Source organism: Polyodon spathula, chromosome 52 (assembly GCF_017654505.1).
Source record: "Polyodon spathula isolate WHYD16114869_AA chromosome 52, ASM1765450v1, whole genome shotgun sequence".
NCBI lineage: Eukaryota > Metazoa > Chordata > Actinopteri > Acipenseriformes > Polyodontidae > Polyodon > Polyodon spathula.
This window is the reverse complement of record NC_054585.1, coordinates 886383-904551: the sequence shown is the minus strand read 5'-3', so window position 1 is coordinate 904551 and position 18169 is coordinate 886383. Positions and strand designations below refer to the sequence as shown.

Here is an 18169-nt window from a genome sequence, read left to right as displayed (position 1 = left end):
GCAGGCTAAGAATCATTTCTCTGCAGACATGTCTTCCTGCTCCATGCAAAATAATTCAGAGCTTAAAATAAAGCACAAGTGTAGCAAAGGGTATCAACAGTTTTGGTTCTTTTTGTGAATAAACATGCTCAAACAACGATTTCACTACAACTTTCCTGACTCAGAGTTCTATTTCTGATGTCCCTGGAGACAGAGCAGGACTGCAGTTAATAATAATAATAATAATAATAATAATAATAATAATAATAATAATAATAATAATAAAGACTGGCATGACAAGCAACGGCAGTGGGAAGCTGAAGGGGCTCAGTGGTGCAGACTTTGCTGTCTCCAGCCAAAGGGGGAGGAGTCACTCATCTCCAGCATCAGAGGGGGAGGATCTGCTGTCGTCTCTAGAATTGGAAGGGGAGGAGCCACTTCTGTCTCCAGTCAGAGGGGGAAGAGTTGCCACCTCTGTATACAGGAATGAAAGAGGAGGAGTTGAGGAGACCACCTCTATCACAGCCCCGCCCACCACCCCCCATACAACAGATCCCTTGACCACCTGGCCTTTATGTCTGGACCTCTGGTCAATGGGCCCAATAGCGCAGGTCGCTGCACCACCGGCAGCCATTCACCTGGTCTCCTGTTCCACTCCCCCTGGTAAACCAGACATAATTTTGTTGCTGGGGCTCTCAACTCTGCCAGCTATTGCACCCACCAATCAACAGTCTGTGCTCCCGACGGCCCATCCACTGTGCCCTGTTCCCCTGTTGCTGGGTCTCGACCTCAGGGTGGAGGCAACGGAATGTGGGCAATGCCCGGGTGTGTGAGCGTGTGTGAGTGAGTGAGAGTTTGGTGGCTGGTGGCCATCTTGGTTAAAGGGCATCCTGGAACCAAGATGACCACCTTTTACACAGCCTCATGGTTTTGATTGGATTGATTGTTTGAGTGTTTGATTGTGAGATGAGGAGTATTTAATTGTTTTGATGTTTAAGTGTTTGATTGTGAGATGAGAAGAGTGTGGAATATGAGATGATTTCCGTTACATGAGAGTCAATGTTAAAACTTCATGCTGATTTGATCTCGCCAAGATAAGCAAAGAACTCGCCAGTACTCGCCAAGATAGGCACCAACTAAGACGTAGCTTTACACTAAACTAATGTGATCCATCTGCATCTCCATCCATTTGCGTTTCTTTCCATCTGATGATGTAGACGTCCTTCTGTCTGGTGTTGATGGCTGAAGTGTAATGCTGGCTCCAGGGATCAGCTTATTTAGCCTCCCCAGCGCATCAGCACACACAACGGCTGCAATACTGGCTCCGGGGATCAACCACAGTGCGGTCTCCCCAACGCATCAGCATTACTACCATCTGGATTAAGCTAAGAAGGGTATATCTTACTTACCCAGCTTACTTACCCGTACATAAATGTTGCTTTCTTTCTATTGTGCTTCAGATCCCCAGCCAGAAGAGAATTGTTTTAATGTTTGAGTGTTTGATTGTGAGATGAGAAGAGTGTAGAATGTGGGCAGGTGGTGATTGATTGAATGATTGTCAACGAACCACTGGTCAAATGGTATAAAAGAGAAGATAGAGTGTCTGTTTGTGAGAGTGTACAGAGGAGTGTAGACAGAAAAAAACAGAGAAAGCGAGAGCAGCCAGTTCTACTCTGTTTGGGCACCATCTTAGCCAAAGCTTTGGTGCTGTTTTGTTTATTTGGAAGAGTTTTATTTTATGTAATAGTGTTTTATTCAAACCTGTGTTTTTGTTCCTGTGTTTTGTTTAATTGTTTTGTTAAATAAAAGTGTGTGAAAGTGCTTGACTTCAGTTTCCGTGTCTGGGTTTAATATTTCAAGGGGGCAGATCAGCGTTGACCGGGACGCTACGCCACAGTGCTATATAAGAAATAAAGATTGATTCAATGATTGTGATTCCTTTGATTAAGACTTTTTAAAAGTTACTTAAAACTTCCTTTTAAAGTTTACTGATTTGAGACACGAGACTAGCAATCTGCATGTTATTATTCAGAGGGACATCCTTTCCATCTGTCCACGCATATGTCTCTTTTAACTCGTAAAAAAGACAACAGATCCCTTATAAAAGTCTACCATGGTAATTCTGCAGTTTTCCCAAGCTGTGCCCATGGTTATAATATGCATTTACCATAGTTTACCATGGTTTGACATGTTTTATTTGTTTTTTTAATGCTTTACAGTGCTTACCAATGTTACAAGATTTGACCATGCTTTATTACGCTTTACTATGATAAAGCTGCTGAATCCTAGATGCAAGGGCTTATTCAAGGAGTTACCTTCCTGGGCTTGACAGGCGCCTGTTCAGTTAGGTTACTGACCCTGTAGTTATTCATATTGTGATCATGTTTTATAAGAATGGAAACCATGCGCTCTTTACAATCATCACTGGGAGAGTATCTTTTATATATAGTACAGTATGTGTATTTGAACAGATATATGTTATTCAATGTAAAGACTTGCTGGTGGTAGTAACACTTATAAAAGTTTGCCAGGGTAAATTTGAACATTAGTTTTGCCACTTTTCCCATGGTTATACTGTACTATGTAGGCACCATGTTTTATATTTTACTGTACCTCTCTGGGGTTTGTAATGCTTACCTATGCTTTACCATGCTTTCACTGTGTTTATTACACTTTGCTATGCTTTTACTGTGGGGAAATTTTTTTAAGGGAATGTCTGCATGGCTTTCCTGGTCACATAGAGAAACACACAAATGCTTAAAAGGAAACAGAATATTATTACAACTGTGTAAGCACTTTGTTTAGCCCAATAGGAAGTTCATTTGGCAAGCAGCTAAAGCATTTTACTGCAAAACACCACGCAGCAGAACGTGTATATGTTTCTAAAGGACCAACACCTTTAAAGCAGTTCATTTCTCACCACAAGGTAGCTTTCTTATTTTGATATAGTATTCTGTGTTTGCATAACAAAAAGGCTTATACAATATAGGAAACATGCGTATACATTAAATAAAGTGTACTCGAAATACAAAAGGACACACTATATGAGACCAACACCACCAAAATGATCCCGTGTAAGTTTCCCATAGTAAAGCATAGGAAAGTGTCATAGAGCTTAGTTAAATAATGGTAAAACAAAGGTAAGCAATGTACATCCCAGAGTATTGTAAAGCATATTAATTACCATGCAAAATGTTTTAAGTGACCTTGTCATACATAAAGTTACGACATGCATTCAGTCACTTAAACAAAACATGTGTACACCACACACAGTATACAGCCCATAGTGATGTAAAGCATGCCAGCAAATTCTAATGAGGAGGGTGCTATATAAAAAGAGAAGGCTCTGCCCTTAACTCTTGGTACAGTCAATTCATTTTTGTCAAATTCACAATATTTACACTGATCAAAGTCTTGAGACAACATGGTATAGACACTAAGGGAAGGTGTTTTCAGTCATGAATGATTTACAAAATTGGTATAAAGAATTAGGCATAGGATGGTGATGACAAATGTGTTGTTCATGTTCGTCCCAAAGCTTGCTCAATAGGATTGAGTCCTGGGGGGTGTGGTGGCCATGGAAGATGCCTGAGACTCTGTCATGCTCCTCAAAACAATCCTGCTCAACTGTGGCACAGCCTGGGATAAGATTCGGGAGAAGGGGAAAAAATGAAGGGTTAAGGGGCAGTATAGGGGAACCAAAGTGGAGGAAGAAAAAGCACTTTGATAAAAACACTAACAGGTATAGATAGACTATAGACAATGACGTAAATACTGTATACAGGTTTTTAACACTGAGGACATCAATAAAACATATGGGCAGTAGAAAAAAAAAAACGAAAGAAGGCTTTCAAAAAGAGCCTAGCTCACAGTTGGACATGTTTGAAGACGACTGCTTTTACTTTTGTGGGCGGGGCTTCACTGGTTTTGTTCATCCCCTCTCCCACCATTCCTTCGCTCTCGTTTGTTTTGAAGTAGTTGGCACAGTAACGCCGTGTAGGGTGGAGTGAGGCTGTTTAAGTGCGACAAGCCGTGAAGTGCTTCGTCATTGGGAATGTTGAACTGTAAATAATAAAAGCACTGAACAGGATTTACACACACGCTGGTATAAAACCATGCCCCACTTGACTTCCTTAAATTGATTGGATTACGCAGTATCTGTGATGGTTTCAAAATTTTAACCCCCCGAAAAAAAGGGAAAGGGAAATAATGTGAAAGACTAAACAGGTTAGTAATATTTTACTTAAGAAAAATGTCTTCACGTAAATATCTTTGACGTGCATCCCACTGAGTGTTTAATTGTATGCATGAAGGTATTTTAGATTTGCTAAATCATTGTTTTGTTACTCATTTTGACTGTACCTGTGTTTATCGCCCTGTCCGCACAACCCTGGGTTGAACTTGGAGCACCGGATATACCATGTGTACGCCTCTGGTTTATGCTATAACATCCAGAGTGGTATTCTGACATCCCTGGCATCAGTGGTGTATGTTGTTATTTCTAAGGTACCGCCTGAAATGAGTCGCTGCATTGCAAGCCACCACAGCAAGGCCAGATGTCATCAGTGTTTAACTGAAACCGAACGGTATGTATTTAATTTAATCGAAGCTGCTTCATTGTGTACTTGGGAGGGGTACGTGTGTATTAAAATATTCCCAATACATGGGCCTGTTTGATATAAATAACTACCTTGCTTGCCGACTGTTACCTGCCTTCATTCGGTGCAGTCGCACAAACGATCTCCTAATTCCAATATTTCTAAATGGTACAATGCAGGTTTGATCAGGTATCTACAAAGGTATTCAAATACTGATTTTAATAAGTGTTAATATTTAAATACCGTCGCAGCTGCACATCTGTACTTGTTTCGTGGTATTTATTTGATATGGGTCAGTTAATTAATTTGAGTTGGTTCAGTTTAGCATTCGGATACTCTGTAATTGGTAACTGTACCTTGTGTAGCCTTATTGTTTCAAAACATAAATCCAATTTTAAGGTAGCATTCAGAATCGCATTCACCTTAAAGGTTTACAAACTTGAAGTTCAATTCAGATTTTGTATAGTAATGCATATCATTTGTATGTTATATACAGTACAAATTAGTTTTAATATATAATTGTCATTTTTAAAATACATGTTCTGATTTGAAATGCATAGCGTGTCGCCTTGTCATTGCAACCCACTTACTGATCAGAAGTACTGAATGTAAATCTGCTGACGTGTGCCTTTTTGTCATTGAGGTACCCAAGCAACAGCTGTTAGAAAGCTACTGAACCCTGGAAGAAAATCCAACTTAAACTATCAATATTAAAGTGCAGTAAGAAACTCTTTGAGGCACCCTTGATAAAAGGGTGTTGTTACAGCAGGTCATTATTTTTGATGTTTTGATGTGTGGTGGATGCACAAATACTATTAATAATCAACTGGAATTCTTAATCTTCCCTGTTGCAGGCTCCGTATCAGGATCTAGCGGAATGCTGGCTGGCCTAGCTGGAGATATTGGTATCGTAGTTGATCGCAGGTCCCTGGTGTGTGTCGGTGGATGATGTGGGACTGTGCTCCATAGGAAGGGCATTGTTACAGGGACTCCATGAAGCCTGGGGCTCACTGTCCTTGCCCATGCCTGTGATCCCCATCCCTCGGCGGGTGCGCTCGTTCCATGGGCCCCACACCACTTGCCTGCACTCTGCCTGCGGGCCAGTGCGCACCACTCAGCTTGTGCGCACCAAGTACAACAACTTTGACCTGTACCTGAAGTCACGCTGGATGTATGGCTTCATTCGTTTCCTCCTCTACTTCAGTTGCAGTCTCTTCACCTCCATCCTGTGGGTGGCGCTTTCTGCCCTGTTCTGCCTGCAATATGTAGGCATCAGGGTCTTCCTGCGCTGCCAGTACAAGCTCTCCATTGTCCTACTGCTCCTGGGCCGTCGCCGACTGGACTTCAGCCTTCTCAATGAACTCTTCATCTATGGTATCCACGTCACCATGCTTCTGGTTGGAGGTCTGGGCTGGTGCTTCATGGTCTTTGTGGACATGTAGCTGAGCATCACATTGACAGATTTGCTTTATACTGCACATCACAGATGCTCTCACTCTCTTTCTCTTTAACACATTATATATATATGTGTGTGTGTGTGTGTGTGTGTAGGGGAGCATTACTTACCTTGATTTATTTATTTGTGGTAGAATTTCTTACAAACGTTGCATGTGTGAAGTTCAGATTAAAAAAACATTTATCTTTTGTCTATTGTCTACTTTTGTTCATGCTAAAAATATATAGCCACGTATGTTTTAAATTTATAACGGGTATTCACTGTCCTTCTTTCAGTCCTGCTCTGAGCTCCGTATGGAGTCCGTGCCCAATTCTGATTTGCTGAATGAAGTTCAAATCAGTTCTGTGCTGAAATTAGTCTCCAGGTGAATCGAAACAGGGACTGAAATTAGCCTCCCATTCAGTGCTAGGTACACTGTGGACACTATTGCACTTGGCTATGATTATCTACCTCCAGGTTTGCAGTTTGTAAAAGCTTTTTCAAGTGTTTTAAGAGAGTTTTTTGTGTTTATTCTCAGTTTTCAAAATTACTTTTAACCTAAATGTTTATAAAAGCAATCCTAAAACAGTCTTTAACGGATTGTGAGTAAGGCCTTGTCTTTAAATGATTCTTTAGGTCAAGTTCACTTACTGTTGTCGTCTAGTAAAATGTATTCCTTCTGGCAGTAATGATTTTTATAATCATTCTCAATGGTTGTACCATGACTGAAGAACCCCATCAACTAGGATTCTACAGGCTCTGAAGAACCCCAGCACTAGGATTCTACAGGCTCTGAAGAACCCCAGCACTAGGATTCTACAGGCTCTGAAAAACCCCAGCACTAGGATTCTACAGGCTCTGAAGAACCCCAGCACTAGGATTCTACAGGCTCTGAAGAACCCCAGCACTAGGATTCTACAGGCTCTGAAGCACTAGGATTCTACAGGCTCTGAAGAACCCCAGCACTAGGATTCTACAGGCTCTGAAGAACCCCAGCACTAGGATTCTACAGGCTCTGAAGAACCCCTGCAACTACGATTCTACAGGCTCTGAAACAAGGACTTAGTTAGGCCACTGTGTTCTGTCAGTGTTTATTTTTTGCAGCATCTGTTTTGGTGGATTGCCACATTAATACTTCCATGGGGGGAAACATGGTTTAGCTAGTTTATACATTTCTGATATTGCAACTAAATATTTCAGGGTGACTGATTACAACCACAGTAAACAGTGAGCAGTCTATTATTGATATAACAACACTGATTAATGCAGTATACTTTATATTTCTACTTTTTATGCTAACATGGAAATTCAACTACAGAAGGCACAATCATTTATCGAAAGGATAGTGTATTATGGATATATAATAATAGATAGGCTGCAGAGAATTACATGGTTATAATTGCATCTTTCTGTTGATATCATATGGATTATGAAGAATTCACCAGAAACTTGAGATGTAATTATAATCTAAAGTAATTCACGTCACCCTCATTTTATTTTACTTGTATTAAATGTATGGATTCTATGACTTTTTAAACAGTAAGTATATAAAGTTGGTTAAATGAATACCAAGTCTCTCCTACCTGTTGTAGGTATGACTTTTATTACTATTTGTTTATTTGGCAGGGGTCATTTTCACAAAGTTTATATCGTACACAGTTTTCTTTGGTTTTTTTTGGTTTGTTTTCATAAGAACATAAGAAAGTTTACGAACGAGAGGAGGCCATTCGGCCCATCTTGCTTGTTTGGTTGTTAGTAGCTTATTGATCCCAGAATCTCATCAAGCAGCTTCTTGAAGGATCCCAGGGTGTCAGCTTCAACAACATTACTGGCGAGTTGATTGCAGACCCTCACGATTCTCTGTGTCTCACGATGAAAGATTCTATGGCATCTAATGTGGGAAATTCAAAATGAGACAAGCTTTCCAGTGCTTGGAATTGTTTTATTAAAAAGGATGCTCAGCAGTGAAAACCAGTGGTTGGGAAAGTGTAAACTGGTGATGTGCCATCACAATGTTTAATTATGACTTTTTGCTGTAACATTGCCTGTTCCTCCCTTTTTTCATTGGGACTGAGATACCATTTTAGTAAGTTACATATGTTTTATTCAGTTAAATAAACATCCCTGAGGGGGTGCTTGTATGAATTTGTAAATCTGCTAAAATCTAACAGCACCCTTCACTGTGTAGGGCCATGTGACCTTTGGGATTCCGGATGATGAAGACCTAACTCATTCAGGTAGTGGCTTCGTGCTCGGAGCACAGCTATATTCTGTGAGTCCTCAAGTTTGATCATGGATCTCATGAAATAAAAATGAACCCTTTTGTGCCAGTTGTTTTTTAAAGCTGTAGTCGCCAGTATCAAGGCCTTATATCTCAGAAACCATTTGAGATAGTGACTTCATATTTGTACATTAACCCGGCAAGTTAAATATGTGGGTGACCATGCAATGTTATATTGAGGCCATGTGTTTTTTTTTTAGATTTGTGTTATTGTCTTAATGTTTGGTACATAGCTGTATCAAATAACCCTTTCACTGCCACACCCTCTGACCTTTTTAATAAGAGACTCACTTTAATAGTGTCTTTAAAGTTGGGACACTTCTGTATTCTTTGAACATATCAATGATATAGATGTTTTTCAAGCACATATCAATTACATTTAAAAACAGTCGTGTCAGTAACTTGTATCCTCGCCACAGCTGCAAATTCAAAAACAAGTTGAATACCGATGCTATGTACAGCATAGCATAGAATAACAATTTGAGAAGCAATTAGCCAGATAGATGGTAAAATGTAAATCTCACAATTCCAATAATCTGATACTCTCTTAGAAGAAATTATGTTAATACCAAGTTTCATGACAATTTGATGAATTTTCCAGATATATGGAGAGGGAAGTATGTAAAGTATGATGAACACCCATCTGCCTTCACAGGAAATCTCCCCCCAGCTCAGGGGATTATAAATGCTTGATGCAATCTAGGGGTTTTCCCCTTTGGTTACCATACTTCACAATGTCAGACTGCAGCACAGCTCATATTTAGGGTGTTTGATAAGATGTCTCTGCATTCTAATAAAGTAAAAACTGGGTTTAAGATGTATTTTTTTCTTTGCTACAAATCAAGGATGGATTTTATCAGTGTACACTCTGTACTGGGTAAAGAAAATATATCAGGACAATTAACTCTGTTAAATGAACAAACGACAAACTAGGCGACTGCTTGAATGGAATGCAATTAGGATAGCGATAAGCAATTAATGTAATAAAAACTGAATCAGGCTCACGATATGAATGTAAAAGCAACTGGCATTGTTTTGTAATTAACAACTTTTTCTGAGTTTAATTAGGAAACAGAATCGGCTCAAAAAAGGACGTCGTGTGATCAAAAATAAAACCCCACAACTTCAAGTCCTAATCATATTATATGTCAACAGCGATTCATATATCAAATGATCGGTCTCACTGTCAGTCAGCACTGGCGCAACGGTGAAAGTCTGTTCCTTTAAATGCCAGGACCATGATGTCAGGAGGAGTGCAGTTCAAATGCAGTCCATGTGAGTTGCTCTCACTTCCTGCAAAGGGAGAGACAGGCGGAGAGAGAGAGAGAGAGCGACGCAAGACAGAGGGGCCTGGGTACTGGAGTGTAGACCCTGCAAACTTTGCGTTTCAAGAAAATACTGCACCGCTGACCTATCCCAAATCGTTTGCTTTATACAGAAGGAACCCTGCGGGTAAGACGCATTTTTTGTTTGATTTAGTTTCTAATGTCGATGACGTGCAGAACTATGCTTTTTGTTTCTTTTACATACATCTCTATAATAATTAATAATAATAATAATAATAATAATAATAATAATAATAGTTGTGAATTATGTTGAAATTATGCTAAACTATGTGTTATTGAGGATTATTAAAATTGTAAGTTAATCAAAGTGCTATCTTTTGTTGGTTGTAAACATTTGAAGTTGTTGTTGGGTAGATTAAAAACATACAGACTATGATTAAAGGGTGAAACAGATTTTTTTCAATGTCAGACCTTCTTCAGAGAGTGTAAGAGTGTGCTATGTCCATGTCAAAATTTTCTACCACTTACCGTCCTGCGTGGTCTTGAGTGGAGGAGAGAAGATTATTAATATTACCAGCAGGGACTGGTCTCTGATTGGGTCTGACCAGACATTGAAACATTGCTGATGCTGGCCTGCACATCCTATTAAAAAAACACTCTGGAATAAGTAAATCATTAAAACTAATAAATAAAATATAAAATCCACATGTTTGGTATCCATCCTTTTTGAAGTAATGCAGTTACCCTTATCTGTAGCATGAATGTAAGCTAAGGGCTGCATTTGAATTGATTGGTGTGGATAATACAATAACCCATTCAGCACAGCTCTCTGCCTCTGTAATCGCCGTCCTATGGGGTTTATTAAATGTCGGGCCCCTGCTTGTATCATGACATTTAAAATAAGAAAACTTCCATTCAAGCAGGAGACCGGGTAGCCTTTACGACAGGTAATAGTGCATGGGCTGTCCGATAATAGACCTAATTCTAAGATATTAGCTTCATACGCGTTACACAACTGTATGCTATGAGTAGTGATGAATTTTAATACCATGCTTGTTAACTCTGTATTAATGCTTATATTAAAAATTATAGTGGGTTAAGGTCATCATAAAGTCAGGTTATGAATTTGTGCTGTAGTATTAAGTTCTGCACTGTTTAGACCCATTGTCTACTGTCAGTAAACAATATGATTCTTTCTGTCAAGTCCATTCCTGGTGTTCATTAAAGACTACCAAACACCCTTCCCTATGATATGAAACACTCCCTCCTACCAAAACAGTATCAACGTTATTAGACCAATATTGTATTCCTGACCAATGCTTTCTGTTATAATAATATTCTTATTATTCGTATTATTATTATTATTATTATTATTATTATTAATAATACAGCACAATTCCACGGGGGGTGGGACGAGCACGGCACAAGGGCATGGTACTATTCTGTGCAGCATTTTGAGTCTGGTCAGAACTGAGCTTTACACAAGCCACAGAATTCACAGGTTCAAGTGTTTCTGATAAGTAATGGCAGTCAGGAATTTGTTAGAGAAAGTTCCGGCAGATTGGTCCACTAGAGGTCTATGAGTCACAGTGTTGGAGAACTGTCACTGTGGAACGCTGCACATTGGATGACAGCGGGGGGGGGGTAAGGGCAAGATCTTCCACATGGATGATGACACCATTTTTCTGTTTTCCTATAGAAAAGTATAGAGGTGTCAACAATTCATTGTGTATCGACGATACATCATCACTTTCTTTGCATGATATGTCATATCGTAATAAAGCTAAGCATCATATGTATCTTGATACAAGACCCAAAGCCCAATATAGCTCATAGTTGTTCACCAAATGATTCTTGAATGAGTCGTGTTTTATAGTGGGTATGTATCCATACTTTTCCTATTCTATTTCATTTTTGTCATTTAACAAATTGGTTCATTATTAAATAACTTTTTTGATCTTACAATGCATCATACGTAAGTATCATGATTTTATTATATATATATATACACACACGCACACACACACATACCGAGTGTACAAAACATTAGGAACACCTGCTCTTTCCATGAAATAGACTGACAAGGTGAATCCAGGTGAAAGCTATGATCCTTTATTGAGGTAACCTGTTAAATCCACTTCAGTCAGTGTAGATGAAGGGGAGACAGGTTAAAGAAGGATTTTTAAGCCTTGACACAATTGAGTCAGAGGGTAAATGGGCAAGACAAAAGATTTAAGTGCCTTTGAACGGGGTATGGTAGTAGGTGCCAGGTGCGCTGGTTTGAGTGTGTCAAGAACTGCAACACTGTTGGGTTTTTCACGCTCAACAGTTTCCCGTGTGTATCAAGGATGGTCCACCACCCAAAAGACATCCAGCCAACGGCAGGCCAGTGGTCAAAAATGGCTCATTGATGAAAGAGGCCAAAGGAGACTGACACAAATTGTGCAGAGCAACAGATGGGCTACAGTTAGTCAACTGACAGTCCAGTACAACATTGGTGCCGAAAGATCCATAAAAGAATGCACAACTTGTCATACCTTGTCACGAACGGGGTAATAGCAGCCGACGACCTAACAGAGTTCCACTTCTTTCAGCAAAACACCAGAAACTGCGGTTGCAGTGGGCTAAGCAACGAAAACACTGGACACTGGAAGATTGGAAAAACATTGTCTGGTCTGATGAATCCCAGTTCCTGCTGTTTCACACTGATGGGAGGACTAGTGTATGGAGAAAACCACATGCGTAAATGATGCCGCGTGTCAACATTGCAGGCTGGTGGTGGTGGTGTGATGGTGTGGGGTGTGTTTTCATGGCACACATTGGGCCCCTTGATAAAAGTGGAGCAATGTTTGAATGCCACAGGTTATCTGAACATCATTGCCAATCAGGTGCATCCCTTCATGGCAGCAGTGTATCCATCTGCTAATGGATTTTTTCAGCAGGATCATGCCCCATGCCACAAGGCTATAATTGTCCAGGAATGGTTCCACGAACATGACAGTGAATTCAGCTTACTGCAGTGGCCTGCCCAGTCACCAGATCTCAATCCAATTGAGCATCTGTGGGATGAGATGGAACGAGCTATTTGGAGTAGAGATCCACTACCAGCCAACTTGACACAACTATGGGAAGCATTGGAGTCAACATGGGCCAGCATCCCTGTGGAACGCTTTTGCATAAGTATTCAATCCCTGTGCTGTGGAAGCTCCCAGTTTGCACAGATGAAAGAAATTGCCCAAACGATGACACAATTACCTTACCATTGGCCTCCACCTGTGAACCATTAAAGTTGCTGTCACATTTTCTGGATATAAACCCCACTGCTGAAGGATCATTGGTAAGGCTGTGAATCTGAAGGAAAATGAAGACCAAAGAGCATTCTACAGAAGTTGGAGATAAAGTAATACAAATGCATAGATTAGGGAAAGGGTACAAAATAATATCCAAGTGTTTGGATATCCCAGTGAGCACAGTTGGATCAATAATCAGGAAGTGGAAGCTGCATCACATACCCAGGCACTGCCAAGAAAAGGCCGTCCCTCAAAACTCAGTGCTTAAACAAGAAGGAGACTTGTGAGAGAAGCCACGGAGAGGCCAACAATCACTTTGAAGGAGCTACAGAGTTCAGTGGCTGGGAGTGGAGTAATGGTGCACCAGTCAACCATGTGAAGAGCTCTGCATAACACTGGCCTGTATGGGAGGGTGGCAAGAAAGAAGCCATTGCTCAAAAAGTACCATCTGAAAGCGCATCTGGAGTTTGCCAGAAAGCATGAGAGTGACCCAGCTGCAATGTGGGAAAAGGTTTTGTGGTCAGATGAGACCAAGATAGAGCTTTTTGGCCAAAACTCAAAGCGCTGTGTGGCGCAAATCTAACACAGCCCATGCCTCAAGACACACCATCCCTACAGTGAAGTATGGTGGTGGCAGCATCATGCTGTGGGGATGCGTCTCATCAGCAGGGACTGGACATCTTGTTACAATTGAAGGAAGAATGGATGGAGCAAAATACAGGAAAATACTGCAAGAGAATCTGCTTCAGTCTGCTAAAAAACTGAAGCTTTGGAGGAAATTCACCTTTCAGCAGGACAGTGATCCCAAGCATAAGGCCAAAGCAACATTGGAGTGGCTCAAGAACAAAAAGGTGAATGTCCTACAGTGGCCCAGACAAAGTCCTGATCTCAATCCTGTTGAGAATCTGTGGCACTATTTGAAAATTGCGGTCCACAAGCGTCGTCCAACCAACCTGAACAGCCTGGAGCAAATCTGCCAAGAAGAATGGGCCAAAATCACTCCGACACTGTGTGCAAAGCTGGTACATACTTACCCCAAAAGACTTAAAGCTGTTATTGCAGCGAAAGGTGGCTGTACCAAATATTAATGTGTGGGGGTTGAATACTTATGCAAGCAAGATATTTCAGTTTTTTATTTTTCTTAAATATTTCCCAACATAAAACCAATGTCACCTTTAATTGATTTTGAGTTTAAGTGTTTTAAGATAAAATATCGAACAGAACGAAATTTCAATGTGCCATTTGTAATTGAATGTAATGAGAGAATTGGTCAGGGGTCTGAATACTTTTGCAAGGCACTGTGTATATGTGTGTGTGTGTGTGTGTGTGTGTGTGTGTGTGTGTGTGAGACTATTGAATCTTCCAGCAGGCTAAAATATTTAGATTATTAAAACCGAGGGTTGAGGGGATGATGATGATGCTGAAGAACTGGGTTCTTTTGAGACCCAACTGACAAGGTTTTGAGATCAGTCAGCTACTTGGAATCACTGATGGGATGAATTCACTCCTCTCATTCAAGCATTTCATTTTGGTAAGTGCAGCCATGAAAAAAACATTTAGAGACTGTCAAATTTGTAGTAAGGATTTGGAAGAGCTGGTTGTAACCTTTTGACATAGGCAATGTTCAAGTAACTTGTGTCAAGATAGTTTTTACTACTGACATTAGACCTTTTGGTGCCTTCTGAATACACAATTGCTTAATAACTGGGGATCATGGCTGTTTCCCATTGACATATATATATATATATATATATATATAAGCTATATATACTATATATCTATATTATATATATATATATATATATATATATTATATACATACACACACACACTACCAGTCAAAAGTTTTAGAACACCCCCATTTTTCCAGTTTTCATTGAAATTTAAGCAGTTCAAGTCCAGTGAATAACCTGAAATGGTACAAAGGTAAGCGGTAAACTGTCAGAGGTTAAAAAAAAAAGTTTAGGTTACCAAAAGCTGAAAAATAGTTAACATTTCAGAGTTATACAAAAAGGCCTTTTTCAGGGAACAAGTAATGGGTTAACAACTTACAGCTGTTCTGCAGCAATGGAAGTAAATTAAGCCTTGAAAGTTGATGCTAACAATTCCTACAGGTGTCCCAACTTGTGTTGATTACTTACAAACCCTCTGTCTGTATAAAAGCAATGTTGGAACAGACTGTGTTACTAAACCCTCTTAAGCATTATTTGGACAGTATTGTACTGCAAGAAGTAGTGTATTGCTATCATAATGGCGAGAAAAAGGCAATTAAGAAAGGAAGACAGACAGGCCATTATAACCCTTAAAAATGTAGGTCTTTCCTTTAGAGAAATTGCAAAGAAAGCCAAGGTGTCAGTGAGTACAGTTTCCTACACCATCAAAAGGCACTTGGAAACTGGAGGAAACTCTGACAGGAAGAGGTCTGGCAGACCCAAAGCCACAACAGAATCAGAAGACAAGTTTCTGAGAGTCAACAGCTTGCGTGATAGGCGGCTCACAGGACAACAGCTTCAAACACAGCTTAACTCTGGTCGAAGTAAGCAAGTCTCGGTTTCAACTGTGAAGAGAAGACTTCGAGCTGCAGGTTTGACAGGTCGAGTGGCAGTAAGAAGGCCATTGCTAAGATGGCAAAATAAGAGAAAGAGGCTTGCCTGGGCCATGAGCACCGCCAGTGGACTACTGAAGACTGGAAGAAGGTCTTATGGACCGATGAATCAAAATTTGAAATCTTCGGTTCATCACGCAGGGTTTTGGTACGCCATCAAGTAGGTGAAAGAATGGTTCCTCGGTGTGTGACACCAACTTCAAACATGGAGGAGGAAGCATGATGGTCTGGGGCTCTTTTGCTGGATCCAGAGTCGGCGACTTGCACAGAGTGAGTGGCACCCTGAACCAAAACAGCTACGACAGCATGATATACTCTGATATACGCCTAGTTGGTCAGGGTTTCATCCTACAGCAAGATAATGACCCAAAACATACCTCCAGGCTATGTCAGAACTACCTTAGAAAAAAAAGAACAAGAGGGTAGGCTTCAAATCATGGAATCTCCAGACTTAAACCCCATCGAGCTGGTTTGGGATGAACTGGACAGAAGGATGAAAGCAAAGCAACCTACAAGTGCAACACATTTGTGGGAACTTCTGCAACAATGTAGGGAAGAACTTTCCGAACAATATTTGATTTCCATTGTAGAAAGAATGCCACGAGTGTGTTCGGCTGTTGTATCTGAAAAAGGTGGCTACTTTGAGTAAAAAATTTAGCTTAAATTTTGTTAAACAAAACTATTCCATGATTTCTTTTTATATATAATATAATGGCAACGTAAATACTTTTGACCAAGAGAAGTATGCAACTTCTGCCCCCCTCTCAACTGTAAACAGAAAATCTCTGAGCATGCTAATCATTTCTTTCAGCTCATCACAATTTTAGAAGCAAATCCATTAGTTGGAAAAGTAACATTTTTGTTGAATGTTTAATAAGCAGGTTTATTACTGTCTAAGCATTATTACATATAAATAATGCTAACAATACAACCCAAAAAGTCCTTTTATTTTTTTTTTTTTTTTTTTTATCTTTCGTCAGCAGCAAGGGGTGCATGGGCTACAAAATTACCCAAAAGTGTTAATTAAAATGACAATAAGAAAATAAAGAAAGCTGACACTGGCTGTAAACAGAGCTAGGGGTCGGCCTTTGGTAAACTGGATATTGATTCAGTTTAGATCCAAAGCATAACGAGTTTAGAAAAGGATTCCCTCTCTGTTACAATGGGCCCCTTTTCTGTTTCTGATATGTGAAAAAGAAAAATAAACATGTGACTTTGTTGAAAAATAGATTTTTCCAATTCCAGCTTTAATAATTAATTTCCCATGCTTTCATTAAACACGTTATTCTGCATCAGAATTTGTCTAGGGCTCACTCAATTGCATTCAGTTTGACATTTTCTTTGACGCCAGTTTCTGCCGGATGACTTGTGGTGACAGCATCCAAAATAATTTTGAAATACTCAAAATGCATTGGGCTAGTAACATCTTTACAGAGTCTTTTATATTAGAAAACTAAACAGAGTGTTAAATCCTGGATTAGCACAGAGACCAGTACTAGAGATTCAGTGGACACAGACTTGGGAGGAGTGAATACCTGGAATGGGTTACCATGTTATTTCTTCAGAGAAAGGGGCCAGTTTGCATATACAATACGAGTGCATTTAAATAATCATTTTGTTTTGTTTTAATGACCACCACAAGGATTAAGTTGGTATTTTGATTTGTTGACTGTGTCTGTGCTTATGCTACATCTGTTTCACAAAAATATTTTTAAAATGTCTGTTGACTAATTAACACATTTTGTACAATAGCTGTTATTTTAGTCAATCAATTGCAGGCACACCTTGGTATGTTTGCCATGCAGTGTTCATTTGTGTGTGTTTCCAATGGTGTTTTGTATTGTTTTTAAAATAGAATGTAGTACACTGAAAGAGTAGCACATAATTTTTTCTAAAGTAGTATAATAACTGAAGTGTAGTATCAAAGCCCAGCAAGTAGTAAGCATGCTGTTAATCTCTCGCTCACCCATTATAAAGCAGAAATGGAGATGATTTGATCATTTTACAGCTCGGTGGAATCACCCAGGTTTGCATCACCTGTCCTTGGTTATCCAGAGATTACCTGCAAACAGGGGGTTGATACAATTCAGGGAACCTCACCAGTACAGTTAAATGCTCAGAAAGATTGTATGGCTTATCCCAGTGGGGTACAGGGATAACAAATGAACCATAGATCTGTTCTGAAATACAATTGGATTTCTTAAACAAAGGCAGGGCTTGTTTAAGAGTTACAGAACCCCCTGCAATGCCAACAAGAAACAGGTTCCATTACCTTTGCTCTATTCCATGTTTTCTATAACGGACGCTCTCATTGAAGTGAGTGATGTATTGAGGGAACAGAAAGCCAGCATTGCTGCAGGGGAGCTGATCTGGATACACTGATTTCTAGACATGTTCTTTCTCTCCTGGCAAACGTTCCTGAGTAAATATTGAGAGCTGCATTGCTCGGTTGATTTATGACCAATTTGTGTGATTAAAATGTAAAAAGAGTCTGCAATGTGTTTTAAAAATATATCGCTGCGATATGGCCAACATGAGACACAGCAAAGGTAATTTAATGTGTTTCTTGGCAGGGTGTTCGGTAAAGTCTGAATGTTCAGCTCTTTGCCACATTTATGCAAAACATGTAAATTAATGAAAGCATCCCTAGGCATGCAGATACTGGCCCGTATTTGAACACCCTATTGTGTGTGTC

The 18169-nt window shown here is 39.8% G+C and overlaps 2 protein-coding genes across 2 annotated transcripts in view; both read left to right on the top strand.

Moving 5' to 3' along the window:
- The first annotated feature begins 3982 nt into the window (after positions 1-3982).
- Positions 3983-6279, top strand: LOC121307050 (transmembrane protein 250-like). Its single transcript, XM_041239135.1, has 3 exons — positions 3983-4206; positions 4486-4565; positions 5432-6279. Exon 3 carries the CDS (start codon positions 5600-5602, stop codon positions 6017-6019), a length of 420 nt encoding a protein of 139 aa, XP_041095069.1. The 5' UTR covers positions 3983-4206; positions 4486-4565; positions 5432-5599; the 3' UTR covers positions 6020-6279.
- Positions 6280-9599: 3320 nt separating this feature from the next.
- LOC121307080 (nucleus accumbens-associated protein 2-like) overlaps positions 9600-18169 on the top strand; it is a 48840-nt gene continuing 40270 nt past the window's right edge. The window contains exon 1 of the mRNA XM_041239194.1: positions 9600-9745. The gene's annotated coding sequence lies outside the window, so the exon portion shown is untranslated. The remainder of the gene's footprint in view (positions 9746-18169) is intronic.